Source organism: Carassius gibelio, chromosome B17 (assembly GCF_023724105.1).
Source record: "Carassius gibelio isolate Cgi1373 ecotype wild population from Czech Republic chromosome B17, carGib1.2-hapl.c, whole genome shotgun sequence".
NCBI lineage: Eukaryota > Metazoa > Chordata > Actinopteri > Cypriniformes > Cyprinidae > Carassius > Carassius gibelio.
In genome coordinates this window covers 2,565,359-2,586,949 of record NC_068412.1, presented here as the reverse complement: position 1 = coordinate 2,586,949, position 21,591 = coordinate 2,565,359, and the positions used below count along the sequence as shown (strand labels likewise).

Genomic DNA, 21,591 nt, shown 5'->3' with positions numbered 1-21,591 from the left:
GTGAAGAGAGCTGTGTGAACTGTTATCAGAGTCCATAGGAAACACATTTCTTTCCTCACTTTGTAATTACTTGTATTAAGTTTCTGTAAATTGATTTTATCGTGATATGGCTGCTGTCACAGGCCCTAGATCAGTACCTCCATTAGGGCTGAAGAGAGTGTAGTTTATATTATTGAAATAATGTGTCAGTATAGCTGTAAACTGTAGTGTGGTATATAATGTGCTGTTGCAGGCAGCGTGTGGCTGTGTTTCTGTTGTCATAATTTGGAGGTTTGGTAATATTTTAGTATATGGACCAATTTTCACTATTAACTAGTTGCAAGCCTATTAACACATTGGCACATATTCTGCATGACCTTATTTCTACCCAATACCCAAAACTAACTACCTTACTTACTATTAATAATCAGCAAATTAGGAGTTTATTCAGGCAAAAGTCATAGTTAAGTTAGGTTTGTTAATAGCAAAAATTGGACCTTAAAATAAGGTGGGTATGGAACTACACACCAAACTCTGTACAGACTCTTAACTGGCATCCAAGACAGAAACAATCCACTTAAAAACAAACCCCCCCCCCCCCCCCACCCCCCAATTATTGGTTGCACCTGTTTCCTAAGTTCTTGTACTTTTTCTTCATCTGTCATAAAGAAACAGATCAAGAAATGAACCTTATTTATGGGCAAACGGGCTGTAGTATCTGGGAAGGGTCTTTAATATCAAACTGTCAACTAGCTCAGCTTTTAAGTTTATTTCATTAGCAGAAGAATTTGACAAGATATGCTTGAAGTTGGAAAGTCTCGATCATTCTTAAAATACATCTTTGGCTGCAAAAGCCATTTTGGGAGCTACCCCATAATTTGCAACTATACCAGACCCTCAGTGTTCACCATTGAACTAGGGGGATGGGAATGACTAAGCCAGTCAGTCAGCATATGGCTGTGAGCTGACTAATAATCTGGGCTTATTTAACAGTCCTGTACACAGCCAGAGATTGGGAAAAGATCCGTAGAAGAAAAACAACTAACACTAAGATCACTGCCCATGGGACGAGGCTCACTCCAATGGCAGAGCAGACCAAACGGGATGCCAAGCCATGCATCTACCTCAGCTCGCTCATTGAGCTCTGCCTCTGTGAGCACTCGCCGGTCGAGGTTCTCTGTTCCTTCCTTGCCATGTGCTGGTTCTGCCCAGACTGTGTCAAGGAAGGCAAGGATATCTTCTTTAACTCCGCTCTTCTCACGCTACATCGGCTGCTCCAGAACAAGCTGGCCCGACTGCTGGAGGATATTGCTGCCTGCATGGCCTGCCAGAATGGTGCAGAAGGATCGGTTTACATGGTACCTAAAGCTTTTATATTTATACAAGGGGGGGATTGACTCCCAATCAGTTTTTACCAAATAATTTCGGCTTGTTAATTGCATTGGTGTTGATATCAGAGGAATTGACATTGCTTAATTAAACATTGAGTTAACATCACTTTCTTGTTTTCGCTGTAATCGGGCACATTATTTTGACAGATTGGGTTTCAATATTAAAACTTGCTTGAAAGTGGTTGATGATGAAGAAGAATAGATTAAAATGTGCACTAGAGCATATAACTGCAAGTGCTGTTTGGATTGCCTGGCTATCCACGTCAATTTATGTGTGAGTGTCTTTATTTATCGGGCTTTAAAAAGAAGATGGCTACATGGCACAATTGCTGTATCCTAAGGGATGAATCACAGCCTGTCAAAGCTCTGCTAAAGCGTGACAGGACATTTTCCTTTGAGCAATGGCCAGTGCTTTCTCCAGGGTCTTTACATCCTCTTGGCTTGCCATACGTTTTTATTTTATGATGTTGTATGGGCAGCACTCTATGCAAGATCTAGTTAGTCTGAGTTTCCGGGAATTAACACAATAAAACCAGTATGTCAGGATTGAAGTGCTGCAAGAGTTACTCGCTGTTTGTTGGTGGTGACTTGTTGAAGAGGGGAGTTTGCATTAGTTTAACACCTTGCCCACAGAATATGCCAAATGAGCATAATCCTTCTCTTGGCAGACGTACAAGACCAATAATCCTTCTGCCTCCCACAGTCCCTCTCCAGTGACCTTAGAGAAGTCGCCACGGTTTGTTCTTTGTCATGGTTTCATTCAGCTATTAAAGTGCCAAATCTGTGATTGTAGTCGTAGGATTTTCTTTAGTTACATGGACTCTTTTTTTTTTTTTTCTTTTTTTTGTGTGCAAGTTGCTTTGGGTGATGTTGGTTTAACCTCTTCAGCTCTGCAGCATATTTTGAATTTTTTACAGAATTAGGCATACCAGAATTTAAAAGAGAGCCCTACTCGCATACTTTGGAATAAATTGATACAAATGGTTTCATTTGACAGAAAACTCTCTGAATTTTAAAACATGGGTAAAATATTGCATATTTTGTATTTTATATGTTTACAATACTGTGATAAACACTGACAAAAAGTCATATTTTTATTATTATTTTTTATTAAGTTTTTATTTAAGAGTCTGTAATTTAGGACTTGTTTGGTCTATGTCGCTTCAGACAATCTCTTTTGATTCCACTAGGTGGCATTAAACAGGAGAAAAAAGAATTTTTTTGATAACATCTTCTAAGCAAAAGTTATTTAGCTTTAATAGAAAGGAGGGGTTAGACTCTCCAAGTGTACTTTTACGGTCACCATTTTTGATTACTGAAACCAGCAAGCATACCTGAACTTAAAAGACAGCCCTAACCACATACTTTGGAATAAATTGATACAAATGGTCTCATTTGACAGAAAACTCTCTGAATTTTAAAACATGGGTAAAATATTGCATATTTTGTACTTTATATGTTTACATTACTGTGATAAACCCTAACAAAAAGTCAGATTTTTATAATTTTTTTAATTAAGTTTTTATTTAAGAGTCTGTAATTTAGGACTTGTTTGGTCTAGGTCACTTCAGAAAATCTCTTTTGATTCTACTAGGTGGCATTAAACAGGAGAAAAAAGAATTTTTTTGATAACATCTTCTAAGCAAAAGTTATTTAGCTTTAATCGAAAGGAGGCGTTAGACTCTCCAAGTGTAGTCACCATTTTTGATTACTGAAACCAGTAGGCATAGCTGAACTTAAAAGACAGCCCTAACCACATACTTTGGAATAAATTTATAAAAATTGTCTTATTTTACAGAAAACTCTCGGAAGTTTAACACAAGCACAAGATATTGCATATTTTGTATTTTTACTATATTGTGATAAACACGGAAACAAAGTCAGATTTGTATTATTTTTTAAAGTAAGTTTTTATTTAGGATTCTGTTATTTAGGACCTGTTTGGTCTATTTCCCTGCAGAAAGTTTCCTTTGATTCCACTAGGTGACAGTAAAAAGATAAAAAAATAATTTTGTTGATAACATCTTCTAAGCAAAAGTTATTTAGATTTAACCAAAAGGAGGCGTTGGAGTCTCCAAGTTCTGTAGCTTTACCTGAAGAGACAGAATGTCTTAGGTCTCCAAGTTTCCTCAAAAAACTCATGTCATGTAATAAGCAAAATAAGGCAAAGTTCTGTTCTTGCATTTTATTTTACACACACACACACACACACACACACACACACACAAAATAAGTATCCTGACTTGCTGGCTCCCATTCTTCACCACTGGATGCTAAAACTGCAAAACAAAACAAAAATGTATAAATTTACACTGCAATCCCAAAATACATGCTAAAATAACATACACAAAAATAATCCAGATATGCAAGTAACAGAAAGAGGAAAATAATTTGATTACACATACACAGATCCATGAGTATGTATAAATAAATGAGAACAACCCTTGCATATCTTATGTATATGTGAATTGCATTCATGTGTTCGTTACGTGTGTGTAATTCAAATATGTAACGAACACATGAATGCAATTCACATATACATAAGATATAAAAATGCACAAGGCAGTACACGTATATATAATGTTGATAAATAAATTCATGCAAAAACAAATTAGCATGCAACTAACGAAGGCAACCGATGAATGCAACTCGCGTATACAAGAAAGACATAAACTGCACAAGGCAATACACTTATGAATGCAATCGATGAATAAATTAATGCAATAATAATATTAGCATGCAACTTACAAATGCTTGATACAAACAACGTATACTTACTCAAAATCAGGGTCTTCTCCCAGTTTGTAAGCAGCTTCTCTGACCGAGTCAAAGCTAGCTAGCATCGCTGCAAGTTTCAGTGTCGGACATCCGATCAAACTCCTCCAAAGCCGCCTCCACACCAACAAAAAACTTTCTTGAAGTCATTTTTCAGAGACATATAACTCTAACAGTAATAAAAGCACGCAATAATTCGCTAAAACGCTATCCAAAATCACAAACCAACTTCCGATCAACTCATCAATAATCATCTGCGCCCGTTTGCAGCGTTTTCTTTAGTCCCACCTCCTCAACTTTGGAAAGGAACAACTCGGGCTCTGAATGGTCTAGAAGCTTGATCGATGTGTCTATGGAGAGGGGAGGCTGTCAGCTTTCATGACATAGGACGCACTGCGTGATGACGTCATTGCAAGTCGAAAGGAATCAAAGAGAGTCAATACAAATACTGGTCATGGTTTACGCTGCATTGCATGTTTTGATCTGCGCATCTGAGACATATTATAGTGCCGTTTAGCCATGCATGCTCACAGACACACGAGAATGGTCTCATTTTGAAGAAAACAACCTAATGTAAAAGCTGATATATGATTTTAGGCTAGTATGTGAGCACAGATGTAGTTATCAGCGCAGAAATATGACGCATACGTTTGCTTGTTCACATAAGTAATTTCAGTTTTCGTGATTCTTTTGAAAATTATTATTTGTTATGTCACTGTAATGTATAAGATCGGTGAAATAAAGTACACAGTGACATTCCTGAGAGTGAGAGCTTTCATTTGATGTGTGACTTGTCCATGTTTGGTGAGTTTGTGTGCTATAAATATGAAATATGAACATTATTCATCTGATTTTCTCAAGGGGGGGTGGTTGTGGAAGAACGAATTTATACCTTATTATTTTCTTTTATGTAAAATTAATGCAAATACCATGGGACTTGCAAGAAAGCAGAGGTTCTAAGCTTTCAAAAAATACCATATATGACTAGTTTTGTGCTTCACAGTTTATAGATTTAAAAAAAATAATATGACCTCCCCGCTGACCCACCGGTGGGTCCTAGGGCGTGGCCAGAGTTCAAGAGGTTAATGAGTCTAATAGTATGTTTTGCAGCTGTAAACATGCTTTAGTGCAGAACTAGCCTTTAAGCAGGGTACATTAACAGTCAGTAAGTGCTATATGTGAATAAAAGTGTTCAAATTATGCTTCTTAAACAATACAAAGTCCTTGAATATGCAAAGCAATATAAATTATGCAAATCGTTGGTCCCAATCCAAGATAATTTTATTGTCCAATGTAATCTCATATGTATTTTATGCAAAGTGTGGTTCTTAATTTACATTTACGATGACGCTGAAACATAGTTTTTTGATGTAATGACAGCATCTTAAAAGTCAAAAAAAATTCACAGACAAAAAAAAAAAATTCTAATGAATATTGAATTGTGGCAATGACATTTTGATGATATTGTATATAGTTATGATATCAATCACATTGTTATTATTCGCATTTATTGCATGCAGTTTAAGCCTTTACTTAATGACATATTTTCCTTTTTTTTTTTATCTATGCGACTTCTGCTGTAAACTTGTTTCAGATTACTAAATGTTAAAGAAGACTACACTTTAAAACCTTTCTATAATTCTATAATTATTTAACCATTACTTATGTAATCTTTATTGTGTTTACCATTCTGTTACAATAGAGCTATACAATACAGCAATACATTTTTTTCAGTCCAAATTGTTTCAGCATCAGTCAAAATGAACTGAAATGCATGCTCTGTACCAGTAAATGTAACGTACAGATACCGACATGTAAATAATCAGTCCATGCTGTATTGTCTCACACCGTATCCCACTTTGCACTTTTAGGGGGGAAGAGAGTAGTCGGAAAATTGACTGTGGAAACAGAGCAGGGTAGAGATGACTATGTCTTGCTATTCCTTGGTATTCTAAAGCAATTACACTGGTAGTAAAAGGTCAGAAGAGCACATTTTATCTTCTAAATGAGCAAGACATGAATCTTTTTTGTGTTGCAGGGGAAAGTGAAACTGAATTACCAGTGTGTACGTGTTACTAATAAATTTGACTTGTCATGTCTATCATTGCCTTGCCCAACAAGCCCAAGATATGTTACAAGATAAAGACCTGTACCCACTAAATGATGAAATCTTGTACAAACACACTGTATGACTAGTAACGTCTGAACAAAGGACTTATTGCATTAAAATATATTTTTGTCATTTACTGAAAAATTATTGAATAATTTTCACTCAAAAATTAAATATTATTAAATATCAGATATTAAATTTCAGTAGTAAATATTATAAAGAAATGGAAAATAACAATGAATCAAGCGTGGGATTCTGAAGTAGAAACACTGAAATAATAATTTCTTGTGTAACACACTCCAGTAATCGCAAAATCATTTTTATAGTGTATCAAGTTATCTGGATTACAATGCTTTTCTCCTTTATCAGAGTAAAGGATGTGCATATAAGGAATGATATAAACTTTTTATAAATAAATTGCTTGCAATTGTTTTTTAACAAACTAACAGAAAACCCTATGATCTAAAGGTCTGACTGGCTAGTGTGTATTTGGTGCATGTTTAATGTGTTGTTCAGCATTACTGTTACGCTCTGAGAGGCATCTCTGATCTCAGACTGGTTTATTTTGTCTTCTGCGCAGAACCAGACATCAGATGTAATGCTGTTTACTTAAATATGTTTTCACATTAATACTTCTAAGAATAGGATGTTTCCCTGAGAGCTGTGTGGTAGCCCAGAGCAAAGAACCGAGGAGAGTTCAGGCTGGATGATTTCAGACTATTTTGAGACTTTTTGAAAAGCTGATCTATTTTTAAAAAATCTAATAAAATCATTGTCTTTTTCCTTCTCCTCTCTGATGGCGTACTTCTCTTTACAGTGGTGTGGTTATGCCAGTCTTAGTGTTCACAGCCATCCAGAAACGTTTCTATTGTGTTGATGTTATTGAAAGGTTAGGCTACTGGTAGTGTTTACGAACTGTCTGAGCACTTTGTTATGCTCTCTGGAAACTGCAGCGGGGTCATGCGAGCCAGCAATTGATATGCAGATTTCAGTGGGCAGCAGCAGTTTCAGTCTAGCGTCCATGTCCAAAAAACCTGCTAGTGACCGATTTTTAGATCCTGTCTGAAAGCCCTGAGCTTTAAAAAGATACTGTAATGGGCCTTACATCAAGGATTTTGAAAATGCTTGATTGTTGACTTAAGAAGAAGGAGACATAAGTTAAAGTGGAGCGAGAGTGTGAGTGTGACAAAACCAGAGCTGAAGAATAACTCCACAAACATGCCAGCTTTCAGAGTGGGCAAGATTAGAAGGAAGGGCTGTTCTCTGGCCAGAAGGACCAAGTTCCATTCCATAGCTGCCTGGAGGATACTTTATAGGCTGCTTTTCACGGTGAGTGTATTTATGGATGGAGACAAAGCATCTCGTTGGTGTCTCTAGTGACCACCACTTGATTGCATTTCATTTGGAGCAGAGTAGTCTTCACAGTAAGTACTGATGCTGACATTTGAGAGGATCAACAAGAAAAAATACTGATCCCCATTAATTATTAACAGGGTTATTTTATTAAGGGTTCATTGTATGAATTATTGTTTGTTAAGCAAGAAAATGTTAATAAATGAAATAAAAAAGGAAAAAAGAACTGAAGTCATTTGTAAAGTCTGATCAAATAGAGATGGAGCCTATCTAATGTTAATAATTGCTTAGTACCTTAACACATAAATAAGCAATACATCCTATAATGCTTTTCAATTTCTATGGTATCACAGTGTTTGTTTATTTGAAATATTTGCATTATTTATGCATTTTTAAAATGTGGCTTAAAAATCCCCTCAAATAAATGAATTAGTATGGTGAAAAGGACATTTTGTGTAGCATTTGTTACCACTAACTATTTTCTTGCAATTATTATATGTATCATAAAATATCGCTTTCTTTTCGGACCTGTTGATTATACATGAATTTAAAAGTGTAATATCAAAGAAGTGGTCATCTAGTATTTAGGAGTTACTCGAGAAAATCTTGCTAAATACCGGTCAAGTGGAAAAGCCAGCTCTGGATCTGTTTTAAATTATCCGAAGCGTCAGAGTTGTCGTCATCTCTGAAAAGCCAGTCCAATGTAAACGTGTTTTATTATGGGCTCTGTCACTTTTCCTTTACTCTTCTCTGAACAAGTTTTCTTTATTTAATCAATGGGCGTTTCCTTTAGATGATTGCCTTTTTGAGTGAGCCATTGTGTTAATGATGTTGCTTATTAGATATGGCTACAAGCTGTCAGGACTATTAACACACTTCCCACCACTGCACACACTCTAATTGTCAAACCGTATTATTTTTGCTTGCAGACATGAAATAACCACATAAAGATGACATTTTCCAAGAAATATGACCTCTCAACACAAATTATGAATCGCTTTGATAAGTGTTGTGAATCATGGGAAAGGTTAGAGGTTTACTGCTCAATAATTGATTTTTGTTCATTTTATTTTAAATCTAAAAATATGCTGTAGTTCACCTTTGACCAAGTTGAATGCTCACTAAAGACCAGCTGACTCTGGAGTTTATTATTATTCTTTTTTAGACATGCTTTAAAATGGTGAGTGGGTTAATACTTTGTAAATAGTTAATCCAATTCCACCAGTTTGACCTGTTCGGGCACACGTGAGGGCCATTTACAAACATCACAAGCGGCCATTGACAGGGTAAAGAGTCAATCAGTTCAGCAGAGGCACCTGCCTCCTCTCACATGACATGCCGCCTGCATTTTGTAGTTATGCCCTTTACATTCATGGCATGCTTTAGTGTAATAAGAATACAAGTGAAACCAAGGGCTGTCAGTGAAGAGCTGCATGTCTCTGAAACATTATCCGCTGTGACCCGGTTTACATTTATTTCAGAAAAGCGCTTATTCCAGGGTTGTTGCAAAAAGCAGCGCTCCGAAACATCATGTAAACACTTATATTCCTTATGCTTATGCTTTTGAAGGGATTACGAGAAAGCTGTTTAAAACGACTATATGTTTCCACTGGAAAATGTAGTTTACATGTCATTTAAACAGAAGTGGCATTCTTGCAGATTTTTTTGAGTGTGCATGTGTGTTGAGAAGACAGGACTTTGTGGCATTTTTTTTTTGCTTTCAAACCATTTAATGAGTGGATAGTAATTAATTTTCAAGATGCAGTGGACCCCACTTACATCTATATTTAGTGTTGTCGATCACATTCAGATAACTTAAAACAGATGTTAATAAGGTGTAAGTGGGTCCAATGTGTCATTCGGATCTCAAACTTGCGCTGCCAAGCAGTTTTGCTCCTCCACAAACAGTGAGCTGTGAACATTTTCTGTCAGGGAGGATGGATTGTCAGACTGAAGCTTTTTGACAGCTGGTATCGCGGCATTGAAGGAGCTGTCATATAGGGACTTGAGAGTAAGAAATTGAGAACTGAAGCGTTCAACTCTTATTTCTTGTGTTACTGTCTTTTTCACCTCCACATGGTCCCTTTATCATTGTTAATTAGAATTTGGGTCACCCAGCATGCAAACAAAAACATTTCATGGAGTACCATTCTGTCATACACACTGTATTGGCCTGTTTACTGTTATGATTCTCACAGTGACTTGGCATGAACTTATACAGCCATTTCACACTCCGTGTAAATGTATGTGTGTAGTGAGAAAAGCCATCATTTTCAGGTGCTTTCGTGAGGTTAACAGGAGCCTGTATGGAGTCTTCAAAACCTGCAGTGCTCCTCTTAACCTCCTGACACGTGCACTAGCCACAATTACTGTTATCTGTCTGTGCCAGGCTGGGGTTTCTCACCGACTCTAAGGTGCTCGATTAATGTGTCCACATGATGTCTCCTGCCTCCCTCTGCCTCTTATCTATGTGTTTGGGAGTTTATTTTTATTATAGCCTGAAATCTAGGATGTTTGAGACTATAACACATCAAAGTGTTGGGGAGAGTCATGTAACTCTTCCCTTTTTTCTTTTATCCTGTCACAATTTATAGGCTTCATGTTGTTTCAAACCGGTTTGCATTTCTTTCTTCTGTGGAAAACAAATGAATATATTTAGAAAAATGTCGTCTTTACTATATCAGTGTATTTAATTATTTTTTTCGTCCGTATAACGAAAGTCAGTGGGCTCCAGTGTTCATTTGGATTCATTAGACCCCACTGACTTTCAAAACATCATCCTTTGTGTTCCACTGAAGAAATTCATACGTTAGGATGATTGAGTGACAAGAAAATAATTAGTCCTCAGTATATTTGAATGTAGTATATTTGAATTGAAGCCTTTCAATGGGGTAAGCAGGTGTTTCTTGTCAACAGTTCAGAAGACGTGAAATAAAGTGTGCGGAGCTATAATAAAACGTCCCTCACACGGGGTCGTTAAAGGCCCGCTGTAGCAAATCAATGCGTTTTTGTAAGATAAATATTAACATTCCTAATTAACACTTTTTTTCTCACTTCTGCTGACTGTTGGCAACTGGAAGATGTTCAGGTGGATTTCGTAGTACATCAGCGCTGCGTGGTTAGTGACGAGTGCGGAGAGAGAACAAAACAAAACACTGGTCACAAATTTATAAAGAAAAACGACGGAGGATTTCAAAAGCCAAGAGGAGACTGGTTTTCCTTTACTAAAGTAAGGGGGAAAAAAGTGTTTATTACATTGTAAATCTGGATATTTATCTTACAAAAACGTATGGATTCGCTACAGCAGGCCTTTATTCATCTGCCAGAGCGGTGTGAGGGATGTTTTATTACAAATGCGTGCACTTTATTTCACGTCTTCTGAACTGTTGACAACAAACACCCGCTTACCCCATTGAAAAGCTTGGAAGAGCAAGGACAGTTTTTAATGTAACTCGGACTGGATTATTCTGAAAGAAGAAAGTCACAAACACAGAGGATGCTTCGAGGGTGAGTAGAAGATGGATGAATTTTCATTCTCGGGTTAACTAACCCTTTAATACAGCCCAGTTCCCAATGATGTGTTCTCATTTACACATGAACATGTTAAGCAGCTGTCACTTTTAAACTATTTAGAAGCTGCTGTGCTACACTTCTAAAATATTCAGCTTTACAGCTGTCATCATCTGACAAACTCAACATACATACAAGTTAAAGACATTTTCTGTACTGTGATATCGGCTGTATTTACATGTAAAATGATCAAGTAGCAGTAGGATTTTCTATTTATTCTTTATTAACCCACTACTCCTCTCTGCCACTCACTGAGCAGAGCAGATGTAGAGCGCTGTGACTGTTCCAGGAAGGCAAAACCTTGACACTTGGAAAGTAGCTATGGTTAAAAAAAAAAAATGCTGAATTTGTCACTAGTTGTCTGAAAAGTTGCTTAAGCCGAAAGTATACCAAGACAGTCCTCGCTCCATGCATCTGATTGGCCATTGTGTTCACATGCACAACAAACATGTCTGTGATTGGCTCCAATGCTCAATGCTGTAAAAACACGTTTGACACTGTTCACAGAATAGTGTCACACAAATACAGGAGCGTTTGAAAGCAACCGTCTATGCTTGTGCACTTACAGTTCATGCTAATTACACACTGCATATTTAATGCAACCTTCACGCTGAGGCATGTTTATTTTTCAGTGCAGTGTTTTTGAGGCTCCTTAATCTCTGTTTAACTAATGTGCGAGAAGATGTCCTGGGAGCCCCAGTGTTTGCTTTGGGTGGTCTAATATAGCTAAGCTTTCTGTCAGAAGATTGCGGCTGAGCTTACCTATTCCTCTTGCTCTCTCTCTCCCGGCACAGTAAACTGACTCTGAAGCTACTGAAGCACATGGTCTCTGGAGTGGCCGTGCTGTAATTAGTAAACCGAACTGCAGAAGCAATCTGCTTGTTCCTTGTGAGATCCCATTTTCTCTTGCTGCTCTTCTGGCTGAGTCACAGACTCATTTCACAAAAACACTTTGCATTGTAATGTGTTCTCTGTCTCTGGTGGTTTTAGGATCTTTGGTTAATAGGATGCAAGTTAACATACATGTAAGGAAAAGGTAGAAGTGCTGAGTTTATATATTTTTGCAGCAGCGGGGTGTATGTGCTCTGTTCAATATGAAGTCTGGCTGGTTTAATGCCAGTAAAGGGCTTTGGTGTTGTTTTTGTCCCCTGTGGTCACAGATCTGTCCCTGTCAGCTGTTTCACTTGTTCACAGCTCTCTGAAAGCTGAAACCGAGATGCTGCAGCCTTTATTTTGAGACTTTCACTGTAAGCAATATCGCTGTTTGTATTGATGTACCACCTTAATAAGAATTTGGCTGGGATCCTCACCACTGTAAGTGCTGACAGAGCTGGACACAAGATGAAACCTTTCAAGTCATCAGTGTCTTATTGTTTGGAAACCGATCGCAATGTTTTAAAATATGTGATGCAGCTATGTCTGTAGTGTGTAGATCCAGCATAAATTATGTAACACTTGCATACATCATATGTGGACCATTTCTCTACAACAGCTAGAAAAAGCTTTCAAAGACTTGTTTTCCCTTATGAAACAAAAATATATTGCAGTATATTGGAAAATATCTTGTAATATATTAGGCATATATTCTTATATTTATTTTTTTCCAATATATTGCAATAATATATCATCAATATATTATTAAATGTATTCAAATATATAAAATATTAGAAAATAAAAAGGGAAAATAATATATTACAATATATCACAATATATTACAGAAATTGGTTAAATATATTTTCTTAAATATATTGGTTAAATATATTTTCCTTTCGTAAGGGTTCATAAAATGTACTAACAGGAAGAATAAAGAACTTTTTATTTTTTTTGTAGATGCACTATATATACATATACATACATATATATGTGTGTGTGTGTGTGTGTGTGTGTGTGTGTGAATGTATATTAATTAACATTTTATTGATATGATTTTTACTTTGCACTATTACATTAGCATGCAACTGAGAGCAGTACTGGTGCAAACAGACCTTTCGATACATTTCTAAAAGTGCAAAATGTGACCTTTATATAATCCATTTTATTCATCCTATAATGACATAAAATGCTATAACTTTTTTTTCTATGTACATTCTCTATTGTTTTCCTAAACCTTTGATTGATTACTTGACATTATTTTAAATGCGTCTCCTGCAGAGTGTGGATACAGTGTGTTCGCTGTACCACTCCTTCCAGGAGGGCTCTGGAGGTCTGATGGAGGTCCAGGAGCAAACGGGGCCAGAGGCTGCAACGCTCAGGCCCTGTCCACGTCACATGTCTGCCACAGAGAGACTATGCAAGGTCATCCAGGAATTAGTGGACACAGAGAAATCCTATGTAAAGGTGAGAACTGACTCTGTAATCCCCTATTAACATAGTTCGACAGAAATGAGGTCTCACATGAGTAGATCCATGCAGTCATCTGTATGATACTCTGACTTCAGTAATACCGAACCGTTTCACCTATTTATTCAGCTCTGTGTTAATATGGAAGTCACATCAGTTCAGTTCTAAACCTCGGTTTAATGAAAGACCTATGAGGTGAAAATGGCTGTTTTGACAGAACACATTTGATGGATAGCTGGAAGAGTCTTCACTGAGTCCTGAAGGACCGCCTATTAATTAACTCCTCTAGCTGCCTAATAGAAATGCCTCCCCTCTCATCTGTTTTCTGAATAATCCTGAGGCTTGCATATGATCGCTTATGTGATGTCAGTTTTACCCTGCTGATATTCACGGTGAACCTTTAGATGGCATTAAAACTCTGCAGTAATGGTTATGTGCTCTCCGTGGTTAATAGGTGTCAGGGAGGTGTGTGATTATTCCAGCGCTCTGTGATTTGTGGGAGGGGGAACAGTGCCATCCCAGAGTCCTGTGCCGGAGCCATTTGTCTGTGATATGCTGCATCGGCAATGGCAGACTGCTATAAATCAGCCTCATAAGAATATTCAGGTTGATGCACCGACAGGCTAGCGACAGGGGAGCGGCTTTGATTTTGAATGAATTTTCAGTTTTGACTGAAACTGTTTGGGTGATGCAAAATCATTGAAACCGAAACAGTTAAAGTGACATTCCAGACCTTCTCTGATGGTGCATTTAGACTCTGTCAGTGCCTATTTCATGCCCACAAGGTTAAGCTTACAACAGGTAAACATGGCAGCTGTGTGAGTATTAGCTAGACCGACAATATAGATTTCTCAGCTTTAATTTCGGTAAAAAATTAGGGTCTTAGGTAGGGTTTGAAGTCATTGCAAAAATTTAGCAGTAACAACTTAATACTTGAAGGAGAGTGTAGGGTTGCAAATCCACCTTTTACATGTACATTGTACCACGTGACATTGTTTCATTTTTCATAAGTACTGTATGAGGATGATCCATAATTGGTCCAGTTCTGGCGAGAAACTTCAGTATGATTTTGCAAGCGAAGGCATCTTTACATTGCTGGATTAAATGATGTCTAAAGAATGTCAGTCACTGTGCACAAGAATAAATCAATGTTTGAGTTGGTACACTAACTCTCTCTTTCAAAAACTAGTGAGCTGCATCTGTGGAAAGCATTAAGGCTTCAAAAACATGCTCCTAACACAAAGACTGCACCAAAAAGTTCTTAGGCAGCATTGCATGCATTTTCACAAAGAAGACATAAACATGCATTGTGTTTAGCTCAGTAAAAAATCAAGTCAAGCCTGAGAATGAACTGGAGGAAGTAATGTTGATTTCTGAATAGAATTTAGTTCGGGATATACATTTTAATTTGTCTGCTATACTGTGAAATGTGAAACATTATTAAAATCAGTTGTGATTTGGGGTTTTAAATGGCTAAGGGGCAGGGTAATGCACAGAGTTTTGGAACAGAGCTGTACCGTGGAATTGAGATTCCTACAGTAAATACATTGACACAGCCTTTGCACTGCTAAAAAAAGGATACTTGTGGTGCTGTATATTCAACTCAGTGCTAGTTTACACTGCCTTTTAGTTAACAAGATGTTTATATATAAAAAAAAGTAGTATGAACCCTCTTGGTTTTTGTTTATGTAGTACTGTCTCATTTAAGCTATTAATGAACTGTATTTTGTATTATTTCTGTCACTTATAGAAATACACCAATAATTTAGTGCAGGTACAACCTCTGTGCAAGGTCTTGTTCCTAATGTTTTAATCGTGTTTTACATTTTTAATTACCCTGCATGTTTTGTTTTTCAAACCTTGTATTATAGGATACCGTATTACCCAAAAAAAGGTTTAATGTAGTAAAATAATTCTGTAGAAGCTACTTCTAGAGAGCTCATGATGTAATATTGTGCTCTGTTTTTCGTCTATACAGGACCTGAACTGCCTGTTTGAAATTTACCTGAAGCCCCTGCAGAAGGAGACCTTTCTCAGCCAAGACGAGGTAAATCAAACCCAATACTGGAGCGTTTCTGGGGATCAGTGTTGGATTGAGTTCTCACAGACTGCACAGTCAGTGATGCATTTTGGGTACTTTGCCACAAGCGTGCATGTCCCCACTAATGTGACTGATGCTAAAGACTTGCACATTCAACTTGCCAGCTTTCAGCCTGCCGCCTGCTGAACTGGATATGACCCTGACAAGACTTAGGATATCCCTGAGGAAAGATCAGTCAATATGTGCTGAAGAGTGGGCCATATTAAAGCCCTGTTAATGGACACTAGAGCATGCCCTTGCACAAATTAGACAAGGTCTAAACATAAAATGACTTTAACGCTGCTTCTTAAGTTACTAGTGATATTTTGAGTGGCAAAAAAAACATTAGCAAGGGGCCTGTGATATAAGGAGCTAGCACAACTAAAAATGAAATCTGCAGATTTAGATCCATGTTCTGTGAAGTAATTTTTTAATCACATAATTAAGTTGAGCTTGCATGCTTTCTGTTTGTTTTTAATACTTTTTTTTTTTTTTTTGCCCAGATGGAAAGTCTGTTCGGCAGCCTTCCAGAGATGCTGGACTTCCAGAAAGTTTTCCTGCAGACCCTGGAGGAGAAGATTAGTTCCTTCCCCAACTTTAACACGCTCGAGACCCCTGTGCAATTTAAGGTGGACATCCTAAATGCATTCCTTTCTTCATACTGTAATATTTGAGATATTCACCACATTCTAGTAGAATAAGTTTTATTTATTTTTTTGAATTTGAAGGAATAGATCATCCCCCAAAAATGGGGGATTTTTTAAAATTATTTTACATTTAGGTTTTTTTCCTCCACGGAATACAAAAGGATAGGTTATAATTTTTTATATAATAATGTATACAATATGACCAGATAATTTTAAAAGTAATTTAACAGGGTTTAACTAAAACTACAAAAAAATATATATATATTGAAAAAAGGTAAAAAATACTTAAAATTTAATAATTTTCAATCGAAGCAGTTTGAATATGGGCAAACGTGAGTGAAGGGCAAGATTTTCATGTAATATCAGCTTAAAAATTGGGTTATAGAGCATGAGTCATATGGACTGACTGATTTTTGTCTGGTTTCATTATGGTAAAGAGCAGCTCGAGCTGTGAAATATCTCCTTTTGTGCTCCGTCGAAGAAAATCACATAAAGTGTTGGTAGCTGAAATTTTGTACTAATGATGCATCATTGTTGTCTTTTTGTCTTATCCAGAAGCTGCTCTTCTCATTGGGTGGTTCGTTTTTGTATTATGCAGAGCACTTCAAACTTTACAGTGGCTTTTGTGCGAACCACATTAAAGTGCAGAAGGTTCTGAAACGAGGTACAGCAACAATCACATCATCTTCGAGCAATAAAATAATGGATTATTACATGTTGAATAATTTCTCTCATTCTTTATGGGTGCTTCTGAAATGGTTAAGGCTGGCAGTGGCACAACACCAGGAGCCGTTGTTGGTTTATCTTTTCATTATTTCCTGCGAGTATTAGTGATTAGCGACTATAAATGTTGAATATAATTTATGTGTAAAACATTAGCCTGATTTTCTTCTTGGGCAAACTGCCCAGTTAGAACTGAATGAGGGGCTGCCCTGCCCACATTTAAAATGGAGAACTGTACCTCGGCCTCCTTTTTAATTCATCCCATTACAAGAGGAGAGCAATCCTCAGAGCAGCCCCAGAAATTGCACTTTGAAGGCAATAAGAAACAGCACGCTCTGTTTAACCACTGCAGGGGAAGGACATGAAACGTGGCACTCGCACTGCAGATGCAACAACAGGAGTGTGCGCAGCCGTCTGTCAGCGGTGCTCGTAATTATATATTCTCACACACTGCTTCTGTTGTGCCAAGGTTTCCGTTCACGAAGCGAAAACCACTTTTTGTGTCGACTTGTTAATTGCCTGCCAATTGCTCCCTGAAGTGTCAATCCATCTGGGGCGAGGAGTGCCTCAATTACTGCTTTAATAGCTCCTCTTGATTTGAACGGCAATGAGAGTGATACATTTATCATTCTGCGTGCTGTAGATGTGGTGGTGGGTAACTCCCCTCACAAACTCCTGCCAAAACACTCGTTGATATTCACCTTGGTGTTGTTCATTGTCTGCAGTGTTGCATTGATACTGCAGTGGTTCTAACGAGGTGTCAGAGAGCCTGTGCTGCCTCCTTGTGGATGGATTTTGTGCCCTGAAGCCATTTACCTGCGCGGCCATTAAGAACGTTATTTCTAGCTCAGTTGGAGGTGCTGGCATTTATGATTTTCTTTTCTCTTCAGCTAAAACAGATCGGTCGTTTAAGGAGTTCCTCGATGCAAGGAATCCAACCAAGCAACACTCAACCACACTAGAGTCCTACCTAATCAAACCGGTGCAAAGAGTACTGAAATACCCCCTGCTGCTCCGCGAGCTGGTGTCTCTCACGGACACGGACAGTGAGGAACACTACCACCTCACAGGTAGAGACACACAGCACTCGCTCACGTATTGATGTCTGGTTGTTGAGAACTGAAAAAAAGATATCTTCACAAAATCCCCAAGCAGTCCGTTTACATATTATAAAAGCCTGTTGTGACCAGAGCGCAGAGGTTTCAAAAAAAAAATTATTGCGTTGTGCAAAAAGGTTTGAATTACATGAGGATAAGTAAATTATTTTGACGTGAGCTAAACAGATGTATTACAGGATCATTCCCAGTAATATTATTAAGGTCTGAAATGTTTTTTGCAAACTCCAGTTTGAGTTCACACAGTATTTTTTTTTTCTTATTACAGAGGCACTGAAAGAAATGGAAAAAGTCGCAAGCCACATAAACGAAATGCAGAAGATCTATGAAGACTACGGTGCAGTATTTGACCAGCTGGTAGCAGAGCAAAGTGGCGCTGAGAAAGAGGTACAGCTGCAGGAAAACACATCAGGGTTATCCCTTCATTTAACAGGATGTTCAATCATCATCTGTCACTCTCTTCCTTTTTTGTCTCAGGTCACAGAGATTTCTATGGGACAGTTCCTCATACATTCCTCAGTGATCTGGCTCAACCCGTTCCCATCGCTCGGCCGAATGAAAAAGGATCCCGAGTTGAATGTTTTTGGTGAGGCTCTGATATTTTCCCATGAAACCATATTTTTAAATAAAGCATACTTCATCTGCCAAATTTATTTTGTCACAACACTTCACACAGAGCTTTTTATAGATCTGTGAAAGTATGTTGTTTGGTTTCTTCTCAGATGTATTGGCAGAAGTTCTGTAGCCTCAGAAACAAAGGATTCTGTGATTTTTCTAAAATTAACATTTCTGCTTGACCAATAGAATCTCTGACTTGTTTTATTAGTTTTTAAGAGAGCTGTGATACTGCTGTACAGGGAGAACAACAAAGTGAGAAAGAAGACGGTAAGTCTTTTCTTCACATTCGGCCTAATTACTTGGCAGTTCCTTAATGGTGTCACTTTATTTTATCATTTCATTTTTTTTTCTGCATTACGTTGTGAAAAGTTTATAAAACAATCCAAAATATAAATTCGGGTGGTCATGGGTTAACATATTCATCCATTAACATAAACATCCATATTTTGGAACAAAATGTTTTTAAAGCTTACTTCTCATAAATGGTGTTTTGACATCACATTTACATAAGTTTTAATATTTTAAAAATAGATATAAATACAAAAGAAGTCTAAAATAAGTCTCATGTCATGCTTTTGTTTGCCAGCCATCTTCAAAATCGTCCCACGGCGAGCAGGATCCATTCAAGTTTCGCTGGCTCATTCCCCTGTCCGCACTACAGGTTAGACTGGGCAACACCGCGGGTAAGAGACACACCTGGCTTGTCTGAGCTCATAGATGATCATAGAGGATTTCCACATGTACAAATAATCAACCTTTTCCATTTTCATGCTGTCTGAAGACACAGACTGCCTCTGGGAGCTGATCCACACCAAATCACAGAAAGCGGGCAGGCCTGAGACGCTGTTCCAGTTGTGTAGCAGGTTGGAAGCACCTACTTGGACATTTCGAAACTTAGTGTCCCATTTTATTCCATACAGAGCTTAACATTTCATATTTTCTTATTTGCAGCACCCCAGAATGCAAAGTGAATACCATCAAGGTGATTCGCTCCATCCTGCGGGAGAACTTGCGTCGAAACATGCAAAGAGTTGAGCAACTGCCCGAGAGAACCTGTAAAAAGAGACTAACTCCTCTTCAGAAAACTCTGCCTTCTTCTGCTAAGCTAGGTCAGTGTGACCTCCCCTTTACTTACAGGTCTGGGCTACATTGGAAGTGGCTAACATTGTGATGCATTGCAGAGTTGATGCACTTTCCAAGGAAAATTTAGTGATGAAAAACCCCTGCTACATTGAAAGCGGTCTTCGAAATGTCAGAACCCTTTTAAAATATATAACAAAGGTCATAGCAATCAGTTTTCGGCAGAAGTAGCTGTGCAGCAAATAAAGAATAGAAATAGGGTGTCTGTCAAGTGTCACAATGCAGTGTTTCATCAGAGATACTGCACATCAACAAAACAAGATCTCAACATTCATGACTGCATTCATTTATGCCCCACAGGTTCTTCTCGACCCTTTTTGCTCTCCAAGCTGCCTTCAAATTCCAGCTCCGCCCCCAACAACGATCGTCTGAGGCGGTCTCCAGATTCAGATTCAGCCAGTGTAAGCAGTGGGACCACCAGCAGTGCCAGCGCTCACCTGGATCAGCCATCTCGCCCGCAGCAGCGCGGCCTCAGAGAGTCCAACATCATCAGTGACGAGGACAGTGAGCCCAATGACCAGCAGTGGCAAGACTGTCCCAGTGCAATCGAGGCCCAGTTCTGCAGGCTACGGCTGACCGACGAGGCCTCCCAGGCGCCTGCTCCCCATGTGCTTCCAGAGAGCGGAGAAGTGGACACTCCAGAAAGACGAGCTCACTTCAGTGCGGTGAAACGCAAGTCTGGCAGAGGCACGAGTAGCCTCAGACGCAGCCGGCCGGCCCTACTGAACATGCGTCGACATAGCCACTCTTTGGACAGCCAGACTGAGACAATGGCAAATAGCATGGACCTTAACTCTCTACTGGAGAAGGATTTCAGCGTGCAGAGCCTGACCTCTGTTGTCAATGAGGATTTCTTCTATGACAACACCACACAGGCAAAAAATGTGACCACTTCATAGTGTCCGTCACCACAGAACAAATCTTAGCATGGCTTCAGAGCCTTGACCTGGTGTTGAGCAACACTATCCCACACAGCCTTCCTAAAGTTATTAGCCAATTCCAGACATACGATTCATTTGCACCATTTGTGGAGCCACAGTTTGACAGACCTTCATTCAGAATGATTGGTGTTGTGTTTCATAATTCTCCATGATCCACAGCACAGATTCACTGCACTGGCCCCATTGCAACTGTTTTGCACCAGAGAACCAAATTACCTGCCTTCACTCTTTTTACATGGCATCCTGATGCAAAACTAAGACCCGTCTCTCCCACACACACACACACACACACACACACACACACAGAGAAGGAGCTATCCAGCTACAAGAGCCGTATTCTGTCAGGTTTTTTCATTTTGCCTTGTGTTTTGGACACTACACATGCTTCTTGCTTTAAATCTAAACATTGCTTCTATTTTGCCATGGGTTTGCTTTGTAAAAAGTATTTTATTTATTAGCAAGTTTCTTTTCATATTTCTTTTTTACAGGAATCCAGAATGCTGGGTTAAGACTTTGGCAGGAGATCTCAATGGACAAAGTACTCATACTTTTGTTACAAAAACATGGGCAGTTGTAAACAATCAATCAGGACTTTAAATGTGCTACGCTGGAAATGTAACTCTGAAATAAAGCCTGCAGTTGTCCTTTTTTTTAGAATGTTTAAATGTGTAAATAGTTTTTTTTTTTTTTTTTTCATGGATTACTGTAACTTAATTTTAAGAGTTTAATACTGTTGACAATTCACAGCCAAAAACTGTAATAAAAAGGTGTCTGATTAAATTGCTGGATTTTTTTTTTTGTCCTAATGA

The 21,591-nt window shown here is 38.2% G+C and overlaps 1 protein-coding gene and 1 long non-coding RNA gene across 6 annotated transcripts in view; one reads left to right on the top strand and one right to left on the bottom strand.

The window, feature by feature from the left end:
- tiam2a (TIAM Rac1 associated GEF 2a) overlaps positions 1-21,562 on the top strand; it is a 94,592-nt gene extending 73,030 nt beyond the window's left edge. For all 5 annotated transcript variants that reach the window (XM_052579835.1, XM_052579834.1, XM_052579837.1 and 2 more), the window contains 12 exons: positions 13,330-13,515; positions 15,497-15,565; positions 16,102-16,227; positions 16,801-16,909; positions 17,859-18,038; positions 18,352-18,470; positions 18,561-18,669; positions 18,910-18,968; positions 19,288-19,384; positions 19,483-19,564; positions 19,653-19,810; positions 20,142-21,562. In XM_052579835.1, the coding sequence (XP_052435795.1) occupies positions 13,330-13,515; positions 15,497-15,565; positions 16,102-16,227; positions 16,801-16,909; positions 17,859-18,038; positions 18,352-18,470; positions 18,561-18,669; positions 18,910-18,968; positions 19,288-19,384; positions 19,483-19,564; positions 19,653-19,810; positions 20,142-20,740 (1,893 nt within the window). In that variant the 3' untranslated portion in view covers positions 20,741-21,562. The remainder of the gene's footprint in view (positions 1-13,329; positions 13,516-15,496; positions 15,566-16,101; positions 16,228-16,800; positions 16,910-17,858; positions 18,039-18,351; positions 18,471-18,560; positions 18,670-18,909; positions 18,969-19,287; positions 19,385-19,482; positions 19,565-19,652; positions 19,811-20,141) is intronic.
- On the bottom strand, positions 3,569-5,092 carry LOC127975865 (uncharacterized). The gene is made up of 2 exons (XR_008157632.1): positions 4,149-5,092; positions 3,569-3,649 (listed from the first exon to the last, which is right to left on the bottom strand). It is a non-coding gene; the product is annotated as an uncharacterized LOC127975865 (long non-coding RNA).
- Positions 21,563-21,591: the final 29 nt, after the last annotated feature.